The sequence below is a fragment of the Cynocephalus volans genome, chromosome 14 (genome assembly GCF_027409185.1).
Source record: "Cynocephalus volans isolate mCynVol1 chromosome 14, mCynVol1.pri, whole genome shotgun sequence".
NCBI classification, from domain to species: domain Eukaryota; kingdom Metazoa; phylum Chordata; class Mammalia; order Dermoptera; family Cynocephalidae; genus Cynocephalus; species Cynocephalus volans.
This window is the reverse complement of record NC_084473.1, coordinates 15,334,774-15,347,962: the sequence shown is the minus strand read 5'-3', so window position 1 is coordinate 15,347,962 and position 13,189 is coordinate 15,334,774. Positions and strand designations below refer to the sequence as shown.

Below are 13,189 nucleotides of genomic sequence, written 5' to 3'. Positions count from 1 at the left end.
GTAAGGATGTTCCTTTCCTCCAGGTTTAGGGAGGGCATGCCTAGAATGAGGGCCTTATGACTTGCTTCAGGGGAAAGTCAGAAAATTCTTCCTAGGTTTTATGACTTGCCCCATGGGGAAATGACGAGGAGAAGGAGAGAGTTTTCTGTTTTCTCAAATGCCAGGGTGCCATTTTTGGGGTAATATGTCCTGACATTAAGGAGGGAGGGATTTTAAAAAAATGGAAATTTAGCATTTCATTCATTATTTTCCTGGTAGCATTGCTATTGTTAAATTATTCAGCATATATATATCTTCTTTTTTTGTTAAAGAGATGCTTCTTTCCTGCTTTCAGAGCACTTTTAGTGCAGTTGTTTAATGGAGAATTTGTAATATCTGGGAGTTACCATACAGATCACACATGACTAATCATTCAGGTGATCAAAACAATAAACAGTAAATTATACTTGACCATAATTTCTACTGAGGTGTAGAAATGCTCATGAGTACCAGAAAAGGCATGGGCCCAGGTGAGGACTATAATAATGGTTCATGGATGTGACATGGATTGAGATTGACATTTGTGTTCTAGTTCAGGTTCTGCTACCTACATTTGAATGATCTTCGTTAGTGTTTTAGCTCTTTTGGTTCTCAGTTTCTTCCTCTGAAAAATCTAAAGGATGGGCAGATTGTTTTAGCTAGTAAAAATCTGTGCTTCTGAGGCTTGTCTTCTGCAAACCATGGAGTTTACTGACTTTAAAGTTGAGAAAGGAAGGTGCCAGGCCCTTTATCTTCTACTCTTTCCCTGTCTCCATCACAGAGGAAGGGATTTAAAATTTTGCTGGAAGCTTTTATCGCTTTTCTTTCCCAGGCATTTGTATTTTGATCTTTCTTATGCTTAATTCTAAGATTCTGGGCTAGATATATTTTACCCAGTTAACGTAACTGTAGTCCTCAAGTAATTGTAGGAGATTAGAGTATGCTCATCTTTTCTTCTGTCCACTCACCCAATGATGTTCCTGACCTCTTGAAATTGTTCTATTTGTTTTTGATTGATAATGTGCTTTTGTCATTTGCAACTTGAGGACTTAAACTCTGGTAGTAAATGTCTACAGAGGCCTGGCAAATTCAGCCAGGTATAATAATTTTGGTTTTCAGTTTAGTGATATTTAGTTTTCAGCTCTGCAGCTGATATTTGGCCTTAATATTGGGGCTATAATAGAGAATGGTAGAGGATTTGGGTAAATGGAAAGTTTAGGACCCTTCTAACGGGTCATCTGCTACCCAATTCTGTTGCCATTTGGGGACACAGGCCCTGTGTTGTCAGATTTCTTAAATGTTCAGAAGAAATATAGTTGTGGGCTACCATTTTCTTGGCTCTTTTATTTTTTGTGGCCCTGTCCTTAATAAATAAATGCCTGAGTGGGAAATAGTTAGATCTATTGTAGGTGGTAGGCAGGTCACATCTCTGCTCCTGTGATTTCTGCTTATGTGTTTTGTGGCAATTGAGAAAACACAGTATTTTGGTAGGGAATGGCAGAGAGATTATTTGGACAAGAAAGACTAGAAAGAGAAATCTTTCTCTGTGTACTCTTAGGATGGTTATGTAAAATCAGTATATGACGAAGTTTCTCTGTTTCTGTGGTAACATTTGGATTCCTTAAATGGGATAATTGGCAGCAAACCTGGAACATCTTAAATACTCATAGTGTTTCTTAAATTAATTATCATTTTTTTCCCCTATTGTCGCCTTCTGTTCCCTTCATCTTTGGACTCTCTTTCCCCTGTATCTTTCTTTCTTCTTCCCTCTTCCATCCGTTCTTTTCCACAGCATGAATTTTTGGCCCATCCGTGATAAGTAGCATATTCTAGGCATTATGTATATATAGAATCTTATAAAGATGCAGGCCCAAGTGTAAAGGAGTTCCCTATCTAGTCAAGACCAGCTTATAAAAGATATTGAGAGCTCATGGTAATTGATATGCGAAGAAATGTTTTTATAATGCTTGCATATTTGGGCTTTATATTATATGTAAATTATAATGCTATAAAGTCAATAACAAACTCCTTAAGGACAGGACTACTATTTCTAGATGCTGAGTACATTTATTGTGATATGATCCTGGAGGAACCCTTAATTACTAAAGATCATCAATAACATGGCATCCCTGAAGAGTATCACTTAATTCTGAAAGTTCTTTCTACTTGGCCAAAAGTCCTTTGCTCTTACCTCGTGATTCTTTTGTAGGATGGAATCTTTAAGATGAGCCTTTCTCCAGATGGGATGCTCCTTGCAGCCATTCACTTCTCAGGGAAACTGAGCATCTGGGCCATTCCATCTCTGAAGCAACAAGGGGAATGGAATCAACATGAGCAGGTGTGTCTCTTGGCTATGATTATTCTTAGAATGATGCTGTCTTAAGGGTGAGTGCTGGCAGTACTGATTTCATGTTGTTGGTATTTTACTGCAGCACGCAGTTATTATATATTCTCGTCATTCCAAATCTTTCCTATTCTTTAAGTTATAATACCAATACTTGAGGACAAATTAAGTGTAAGTATACAGAGTGTACTGCACTGAAAATTAAAATCAGTACATGGTGTAAAATTTCAGAAAAAGTTAATATGATCATGGATTTGGAGGGTCAAATCCTAAAGGGATTACAGTTCTTCCCAAACCTTGCAACACTAGTAATATGGGGTTTTCTTAAGTTTTGAAGGGAGTTACCTTCTCTTCACTCAAAGGTGGGTAGCTAAGATAGGGAAAAAGATGGAACCCTTTTCTTTTTTAGTGTCTTGAAATGACAGGTTTTAAGGATTAGACCATTTTTTTGTTTAGTAGCAGGTAGAATCAACATCTCTTATAGTTTAAATTCACAAAGGGAAAGTAAGGTTTGCTCTTATAATGCCATGTATTGTGATAAAGCGAAGGTCAAAAGAAAAACTTTCCTCAACTGGATATAGCTTTTGTTGTAGATCTTTTACTTTTTGATGATTAGTTTGTATTTCAGCATTTCGTTAATGGTTGCTTCTCCTTCTCTCACTGCTCTCTACCACCCCATCCTGCTTTCCTATAAGCATATCCAGGTTTGATGGGTAGTTTTGTGATTCTAAGATTAGAGCATATTTTCTGAATGATGTGAGTGGATCAATGTAATATTAAGAGAATTATATACACAAACAGTATTTTTTTCCCCCCAGAATAGCATAGGAAAAGAGAAAGTGACTCCACAGTTCTTAGTCTATTCACAGATTTAAATTTAGGTTTTAGCTATTCTTATTTGTTTGCCTTATACACAGTTTTAGGATGGTTCCCATTCACCTTCAATTTAACATGATCGCCACATCTCCTATTCTCTCTTAATACCGGATCTAGATTTGCTCTAAATGGAAGAGGTGCTCTTCAGCTTACATCCTTAGTAGTTAAATACGAGGGACATTCTCTCTGCTCTGAAATTATAGCTAAGTTGACTTAATTCTTCTCTGTGAAGAATTAAGTGGAATAGATCAACTCTCAGAACTGTTTAATGTATTTAGCTGGGCACATCAGGCAGAGGAGCTTCCACCAGGCTCTTAAAGAACTGGCTGAGGATGGGAGTATAGGCAAATTTATACGGCAAATATTTCATATTACTTATACTTTCTAAGGCACAATGCAAGTCTGAGTTTTGCATCCATATTAAAAATAAAGATATTGTTCAGATAATGGATCCAAAAGAAATCATGTAGTTTTCATGGTTATCAATGTGTAGTGATCAAGTGTTCACCTTCTTTCATTTGGGAGGATTCTGATATTCTCTCTCTGTATGGAAATTTTACATTTGGGCAACATTTTTGTTTTAAATGGTGAAAATTTTGAGTAATAAAGGCATTTTACCCTCTGGCTTTCTGTATTCTTAAATTATATTTGTTTGCCCAATAGAAATATTGATCAAATTTGACGCACTCTAAATATTTAATCTTGCAAGTACCCTAGAATTTTGTGCATGACTTGTTAGGCATTTTGTTTTGTTTTGTCTTAATTAATTGTCTATTAGTGCCATTATTATTCATTACTATTTAGCTCATTTATAATTATTCATTACTCATTATATCATTCATTATATTAGATTTTTATAGTGGTTCTATTAAAAAACTTAAAAATTGTTTAAAAACCTTGGAACCTGGGAATTAAAAAGTATAAATATCTCAGTAGTTTGAAATATGCGATCAGAAGAGTAAAGGGACAGGAAGGGAAGGGATTTCTGAAACTAGCCAGTTTTAGCCTCAAAAGAAAGTTTGGTCCAAAGTTGGGAACATGGAAGGCATTTAATTGTATCCATTTTTTTCTTTAAGATCCTAAGGCTGCAGTCAAAATGCAGACTCCTCTGTTTATCTGTCATCTCTTCTAGTCTGATCATTTTGCTGCTTTACTCTACTCCCTGGATCCTCCTCTCTCTGCGCCCTACTTTTGTCTAACCCTTTCTACTATACTTTCTAAAACTTCATTTCATCGTAAACACTCCTATGAGGCTTCAGCCTCTTCACAGACACTCTCGTTTTTTTTGATATACTTATTGTAGATTTGTATAGCTTAATAGGACAAAGGTATGTGTATGCAGTATTCTTGTGGCTTTTACAAAATTTACTCTGATAATATCATCAGTTATTACTTATGAGCACTTATTTTGTTCTAGGTGTACAGCTTGTCCCTGCTCTTCTCGTGATCATGTGGGACAGTACATACATTAAAAAATAAAAAGAAATGTGGAAGAAAAACTTATTAGGCTAGTCAATGCCAGTGTGTCCTGCACACATTTTTTTCTCACAATACCTGGTATGTCAATAGTTTAGTAATGCTCTGTTATTTGAAAGATCAGATTTATTTGTAATAGGTTAGGAAGACTAGAATCAATCTTTATGATGATTTATTTTTTACATTGATTCTTTTTATTTGTTGATCTTTAGAAGCAGAAACAAATCCTTTTTCGCAGTGGATGTAATATAGATTTCTTCAGCCCTCTTAATGTGCTCAACTCTTGAGCTAGTTAGTGTGTACCAGATACCAGAATAAATAATTGAAAGAGCCTCTCACTCATAAAACTTTACCTTTATGGTAGAATCTAGAGTACTCGTGATGTAGTTGGGCACAGGTGAAGGTGGTAACTCTTTGTGCAGCAAGAGGAGTTTCACCTATAACCTGGGAATCAATCACATTAAATTGGACATTTTAGACTTGAACTTTAGTATTTGAATTACTAAAATCTAGTGTACTATAGTAAGTTCAGTGAAGCTTATGTGTAATAGTACTGTATAGTAGAGTAGGTTGTTCCTGTATCCATAATAACATAATGGTAAAATCATAAAGTTCCACTGTTTCCTGAATCGCTACTGAATGTTAGAGTAGGAAATACAGTAAGTCACAGTCCCTGTCCTTAAGGTATTCATAGTATTGCAAGAGAAACTGTAAACAAGTGATTAAAATATCATGTTAATATCATGAAAAGTTTGGAGCAAAGGCATGCAATTCAGTTGGTAGTACTGGGGAGGATTGTTGGAAATAAATAGTATTTGTATAGTAAGGCTCAGATATTTACAGAGCAATTTTCATATTTTTTATTTGTCTCACAGCTCTGTTAAGTAAAAAAATGTTTTTATCCCCATTTCAATAGATGGGAATAGTGCTAAAAGAGGTTAACTTGAGATCACTAAGTGTTAAAAATCAAGATTCCATTTTGATGCAGGTCTTCTGACTTCATAGGTTAAGCCTTTTTTCAGAGTACTGTCTTACAGTGCATATGTTTAGCAAATGTAAGTAAATCAAGTACAAGCATATGACGGTTTTTATCTGGGCAAATCAAGTACTAGCACATGATATTAATGGAAAACAAGGGAGAGAGATATCACCTTGCAGTTTATATGAGTGACATCCCCCAGAGTCATGCAGGTCACGCAGTTCATTATGTAGAAACCCTAGACATATGAAAATAGTAATGTGAGTGGTGTAGTATTGTTGTTTACCAAATACATAGCTCTTTTTGTGTATACTCATCACTGGAGTTCCTCTAGAAATTCCAGGCTCTGGAAAATATTGAGACAGCTGACCTTTTCTCATTCCTCTAGCAATAAAGTGAGCTTGGGTCAGCCAGGGAGGACAGAGCCTTTCCTTTCTTTATGGCTGCTCTAGGACATGAGTAGACAAACCAATTAGTTTAAAATAGATTATAATTATATAGTAATATGTTATATAGTCAGCTTATAATTTTACTTTAACATTGCCTGAAAAGAAATTAATGTTACTGCTGTCCTGCACAACCTTAAACTCCTTTACCAAAATTGTGAATTTATCTCATTTGGAACTTTCTTCATGCAATTTGCTGCTTTATTAGCTTTCATAATATGCTTTGTGTGAGTGTTTTCTCTGTAAAACCTAATGATTAAAATAGTTGTGGAAGTGCCTATTCTGATTTACTTCTATCCAGTTTTGAGTTGATTAAATACATTAGTTTTCATTGTCAATATGAAAATCCATCTGGCTAGAAATCTGTGAGTATTAAACTTTCTTTATGTCTGGAATACAATAAAATTGCTGAAGTGATTTTCATTTCAAACATTTCCCATATGTTTATATATTTACTTATTTTTGGCCTTAATTTTTCTCTCAAGAAGTTTTATTATTTGTCTACTTGTATATCTTTAGGTCTGGAAAATAGAGACTTATCTTTTCCATTTTAATTTTATTTTCTGTTTGACACATAGTAGATGTTGGATTAATTTTTCTAAATGGATGAATCAGTGAAGGATAAGTGAGAAGGTGGCAGTTTATGTGATTAATCTTGATATGATCCATAGCTGTTTTCACAACTTTGCTACACTGTGAGCTCTTTGAGAGTTGGCACTGAATATATATTTCATATACAGACACTAATATAGTTTAGCATATTAAGTCCTAATAAATATTTGTGGAATAAATATGCATTTGAAATGTTGCTTTTATGCTGTTGGAAGCAGGGACTTTAGCCATTTAGATTCTAGTGTTAAAAAAAATCAACAAACGAAATCCTTAAATCTAAAGAAAATACTGCTTCAGCCATAATAGCCCTTATGTACACAGTCTGTAACTGTATTATTCTTAGGACATCCTCCCCTAGGTTACTGCTGCACTATAAAGTGATAGCACGTTAGGCTGTTTTCAGACATACGGTGGCATGAATATGTAGGAAAGGTGTTACACGTTCATTATAACAGTCACAGATGCCACTCCTGTAACAAAAGACAGGTTATCAGTGGAAAAGCAAAACAAATTTATTGAATCAAAGATTTATATAACATGGGAGCCTTCAGAAATGAAGACCCAAAGATGCAGGGAAAACTTTTTTTTTTTTAAAATAATGTTTAGGTTTGATGAAGAATGGACAGCCATGTAGAAATGTGATTGGACAAAAGGGTGTGATCTAATGGTAATAGACTGAGGGGGAAACCCAGCAAAACCTGCCTGTTCAGATTCTTCTTTGTCTCTTTGTGTAACATCTTCCCATACTACCCCTGAGCCCATATGGGACAGGACCCCTCTGCAATAAGGGTCCTCAAGGAAGAAGGGAGAGAGTGACCTTTCTAGGTTTTTTGGCTTGCCTTGGAGGAGAGGAGTTCTAGTTTCTTTGACTTGATTTGGGGGAGAAAGAGGGACTGGGGACAGGAGGGCAGGAGAAGATCAGAGAAACTTTGCTTCTGAGGCCTTCCAGTCTCCTTAAATTCAAAGTACTCCAAGGTGCCATACTTTGGAGTTGTGTTCTCAGCCTTGACAAATACAATGAGAAGTGACATGTATTCAATTTGAGGATCGCATGGTTATATTTTCTTCTACTTAGTAAATGTTTAGTCATAGAAAGTTAGGACTAGGAGGTAACATGGAGGTTGCCTAGTCAAATATCAGAGCTATGAAAACCAAGACCTGTAGGGGTTGCTCACTTTACAAGTGGCAGGGCTAGAACTTGTATCCAAACCAGTGTTTATTCCTGACAACACAGCTGCTTTCCTCCTAGTAAGTAGGTGTTTTGTGTATGTGTGTCTGTAGAATGAATACCTAGTGGATTGCTTTCGTTTGTATGAATTGTATACTTGGTATTTTATTGTTCTTATGCATGCTATTTTCTTTTTTTTTTTAAAGATGACCTATAAGGGGATCTTATGTTTGACTCGGTGTTGTCAGTACCACGCTCACCCAATGAGCTAACTGGCCATCCCTATATGGGATCCGAACCCATGGCCTTGGTGTTATCAGAACCACACTCTCCCGAGTGAGCCACAGGCCGGCCCTTATGCATGCTGTTTTCATTGAATTGAGTCACATTACCTGCATGAGCACGTTTTAAGTGTAAGAGCCATTGCTTTTATAGACTGTTATGGTGAGGAATAGATTTCTGTGTATTGTATTTCAGAGATCAAAGGAAAGCATCAGCTCTATATTTTATTTTAAAAATTCCATAGTTCTTGATGATTTTCTTATAATTTTCTTACATAGTTGACTCAAGAAGTCATGTGCATATTTTCATATTTAGCCAGGCTATGATGACATTAATCCTGATTGGCAGCTCTCTGCTGAGAAGAGAAAAAAAGTAAAAGGTGAGTTGTATAAACTATGGTAATAAAAACCTTAAGACTCTTCTATTATTGTATAAAGTGCTCTTTAGATGATATAAAAGTTTTCTAGATACTTCTGCTTCACGAGGGAAGAAATACCAAGATTTCATCAGATTGGACAAGGGGACATCATCCAAAATATTCATTCAGAAATATTTTTGAGAAAAAATAATGATTGTCAAAGCAGAAGTGGTAATTTGATTTAGATGATTTGCGCCTTCTCCTTAACACCTTACACTTAGCTATAAGCCCTAGGATCTCTGCTCTTCATATTTTCTTGGAATTCCTTATTTATATGGATTTCCTTAAGCTTAAATTGGAAGAAAATGTTGAGTTGGTTTTTGTTTTTGTTAATGAGTTATTCTCATGGTGGTAAGCTCCAGTTAAAAAATCTCTCTCTCCTTAAACTAATGTTTAAATATGTTTTTGAATTTATGGTTTGCTGTTATATGTATTAACCTTTAAACTATATCATATCCTTTGTGGAACAGGTGAGATCAAAGGAAAATGCAATAAAATTATAGGAAGTATTGTGGCATTTTCTTTTGAATGCCTCAGTTTGATAAACCTAATTTGTTCTCATCTCTGAAAATTTTTTAGTGGCTTTGAATGTTTTTTCCTCTCTGATTAGTTACAGGTGTAAAAGGAAATCAACACTAGAAACTATTATGTATATATCTGTCCTATATTTCTCTAAAGGGTGTAATTCTCTCATTGTCTGAAAGTGATATGTACATTTTCCGGGACCTTTTATATGTAACCTTTATATATGTATACTTTGTACAAACCTGCCTTTCAATTATTATGTTGAAAATGGTGACATATCTCTGTCCTGAGTATATTCTTAAGTTTTTAAGAGGAAGGGCCTTAATTTATTTGCCTCTGTATCCCTAGAGCTTTTGCACTTTGACAAATGGTTGACGCTCAGTTGTTCATTAAATGAGTGATCATTTTGTGCTTCATACTTGAGTAGAAATTTAAGCGATGACTTAGATTTTATTTTTTCTTATTATTTAACATACCTTTAGGGCCCAAATAGTGTAGGTGAGTTCAGTTATAAAATTGAATATTATCCTAAGTATGTTGTGTTTAAACCCCATTCACAGATGCATTTGTATTAATTAATTTTTTCCCCATTAGATAAAGAGTCCTTTTACCCACTGATAGACGTCAATTGGTGGGCAGACAGCGCAGTGACTTTGGCTCGATGCTCTGGTGCTCTAACTGTTTCATCAGTAAAATCTTTGAAGAATTTACTGGGAAAATCCTGTGAATGGTTTGAACCATCACCTCAAGTCACTGCTGCTCACGATGGGAGATTTTTAAGTTTGGAGGTAAGGCTTTCCCCTTTGTTTGAGAGTAGACATGCATTTCATCAAAAATCCAAATATTTGGCTTTTTATTTTAGTTGTCCCATGATCTAATCTTGTCTTTAAAAATAAAATCTGGGATTGGAATCAGACATTGGATACAGCATCGAAAAAAGAAAATCCATTGTTTAGTGAATAAGAAAATTTGCATTGTAAGAGAATGGAGAGAATCTGTAGTCATTTTGTTCTTTATAAAGCATTTCTTCTTCACTGAAATAATAGCTTTCCCCTCTCTCTGGGTTAGTCATTTTAAAATGTAGAATTTTACTATTTAAGAAATATAATCTTTAACCTATTTCCATGAAGTGTGGCATCTTAAAATTTTTGATTCTTTTAGTGAGAAAAACTTGTTTATCATGACAAAAGACTTGAAAATAGAGGCTAATTCTTTAAAGTTATGTTTTAGTCATTTAAAATTCTTATTTTAATAAGTCTTTCAAGGGTAGCAACCTTCAATAGCTTTCACTTGAGCAATGTGGTTTGAATATTTTTTACTCCAAAGTTTGTTATTAAGTCTAAAGATGTTCTTTAGAGAGACCTATGGCTTAAAATCTAAGTGGACTCTGTTAAGTCTGCAGTGAAAGTTATCTTCAACAGCCAGGCTTTCAGACTCAGAACTTTGTAAAGCTGTTAGACATTTTTAAAAGGGGGTAGGGAAGAGGTGTTCTCGGTAAAGCAAATACATACCTTCATGTTTATTGCTTAAATCGATGAGAGGAAATCATCATCGTATTTTTCCACAGCAGGGGCAGAAATATCAAAAGTGGAAGAAGTTAACATCCTCAGCTTCTTTATTTCTCTAAAATAATTACCAGGCATGTGTAGTCACGTGTCACTTATGTTCTGAGAAATGCATTGTTAGGCTATTTTGTCATTGTGTGAATATCATAGAGTATACTCACAAGACTTAGATTGTATAGCCTACTACACCCCTAGGCTATAGGATATAGCCATCATAATCTTATGTGGTCCTTCGTTGACTGAAATGTTGTTATGTGGCGCATAACTGTATTTACAAGACCAGATTAGTGACCTGTTATTAAAACAAGCTTTAGTTTTAGAGATTTGGGACCTATATTGTATGTGCATGTTTCTGGAGCTGTTGATGTTATATAATATTTATTGTTGTGTTCCTTTTAATTCCATTGTTAATCTTAATCACATGGCTGATGTAATGAATCAAACCAGAGTAGAATTAGAAATATTTTTAGTTTCATTAACTCTAAAAAGTTGTCTTTAGTTCCTCACTGTTAATTTCACATTTCCTTTTTCAATTTAGTGTGAGATTAAACTTGCCCCCAAACGATCTCGTTTGGAGATTAAGGCTGGAGAAGAAGATGAAGGAGAAGAGGATTCTGATTCTGATCATGAAATATCTGCTAAGGCTCGCTACTTTGGTTATATAAAACAGGGCCTTTACTTAGTGACGGAAATGGAGCGATTTGCACCCCCACGGAAACGCCCACGAACCATTACTAAAAACTACCGCCTTGTGAGTTTGCGCTCTACGACTCCAGAGGAGCTTTATCAGAGAAAGGTGAGAGAGTATCCTAATACTCTCAGAGTTTGGAAGCATCAAGACTTATTTTATTAAGAAAAAGCTAATTTTTCAATAAAAGAAGAAATTTAAAGAGGGATTGTTGAATCACTGACATGTTAGAAATATCAGTATTACAGAGCTTTTGAAAAGTAATGCTGCTCTTTTTACCTGAGTGATCAAAACCAAAATAGTGGATAAAAAATGAATAGACTTAGACCGATTATCCACTTCGTGGCTTAGCCTGTTTTTTTGCTCCCCTTTCTGTGGCCTTCAGCTTTCCCCATATCTGTGTTTAAGCACAGTCATCTGCTCAGACTGTAGATGGTGAGGGAGGAACTGCAGACTTGCTTGCTCATCAGTGGCTTGCTTGGGAAGTCGATGTCACCAACACTGTGTTCGAGTTATTTGTGCTGCTCCTGCAGTGTCAGGGGAAGAGCCCTGGACTAGGGGTTGAGATGTCGCACTGCCAGTTCCTGTTTTGCCATTGTTTTACTCTGTAAAAATGACAGCTTTTCTCCTTTTGTCTCTCATCTTTCTGTTAAAGTGTTGAAAGAAATACCTGATCTATCTGTTTCTCAAAATGTCTGTGAGCTTCTGGTGCCACAGTGTATATGTGTTTATAACATGCCGTATAGGTTCCAGGGGTTATCATTCATTGTATCATCACAGTGACCCCGTGGATGATTCAGTAATGTCACATTCCTGCTTCCATTTCCTTGTCTAAAGATTGAAAGTGAAGAGTATGAGGAAGCCTTGTCTCTGGCTCATAGTTATGGCCTGGATACTGATCTAGTGTATCAGAGGCAGTGGAGGAAGTCAGCGGTCAACATCGCTTCAATTCAGAATTATTTGGTATGTGTAAATGTTTTGGTAAGTTTATAAAATTCATATTCATAAACTTTTGGTTATAGGGCTTAATTTTAGCATACTTTACATTGCTGGCTTTACTACAGCTGATGAAGTGTGCTTTTCTTACCTAGAAAGATTATCTTGTTGCCGGGTTTTATTGCCCCTGCAGCTGGGCTTTGATGCCAAAGACATGTTAACAAATATTCCCTGATAAACGAGTCAACTCCCTAGTCTTGGCCTAATCCTTTTCCTCACTGCAGTTACTTCTCTACACCTACTTTAGTCAGGATCTGGTCAGGGGCCAGAAACCACACAGTAATTTGAATAGGGAAAGTTTTAGTATGGAGAATCATTTTCCAGTAACCACAGATGAATTATAAAAGGGAAAGAGAACTTTCTAAAGGATACCTTAGGGCTGAAGGAACATAACTGTGGAGGGAACAGACTTGGAAAGGAGGCCTCCTCCACTAAGCTGGATTCAGACTCATTGGATGAGGAGTGGTTACAGCACATTGAAGAGTTCTCAGGGTGGCCTTGGGCACATTGTAGTATAGGTTTACCCAGTCTGGGAAGCTTCTCTCTTTAGGTGCCTGGGAGATTCACTGGGAAGGAATCTGCCCACAGGAATGCCACTGAAACTCAACGGGAAGTTGTCCATGGCGAGAGGAAGTGGGGAAGTAACCCCCACTGGATGTCCCTTGCTGGCTGCCAAGCCCCATAGGATTAGGAAGAACCAAAGCACCTTCAGGACTGGAAACTAGAGCCTCTTCCTTTTTAGTGGCCCTCCAGCGCCATCTATTGACAATGCGTAATATCATGTCAGCTACAATGA

At 36.1% G+C, this 13,189-nt stretch overlaps 1 protein-coding gene across 2 annotated transcripts in view; it reads left to right on the top strand.

Annotated features, from left to right (window-relative positions):
• The window catches only part of NBAS (NBAS subunit of NRZ tethering complex), a 361,846-nt gene that overhangs the window by 67,335 nt on the left and 281,322 nt on the right, over positions 1 to 13,189 (top strand). For both annotated transcript variants that reach the window (XM_063078155.1, XM_063078154.1), the window contains exons 12-16: positions 2,228 to 2,356; positions 8,517 to 8,580; positions 9,739 to 9,932; positions 11,248 to 11,505; positions 12,235 to 12,360. In XM_063078155.1, coding sequence (XP_062934225.1) covers positions 2,228 to 2,356; positions 8,517 to 8,580; positions 9,739 to 9,932; positions 11,248 to 11,505; positions 12,235 to 12,360 — 771 coding nt within the window. The remainder of the gene's footprint in view (positions 1 to 2,227; positions 2,357 to 8,516; positions 8,581 to 9,738; positions 9,933 to 11,247; positions 11,506 to 12,234; positions 12,361 to 13,189) is intronic.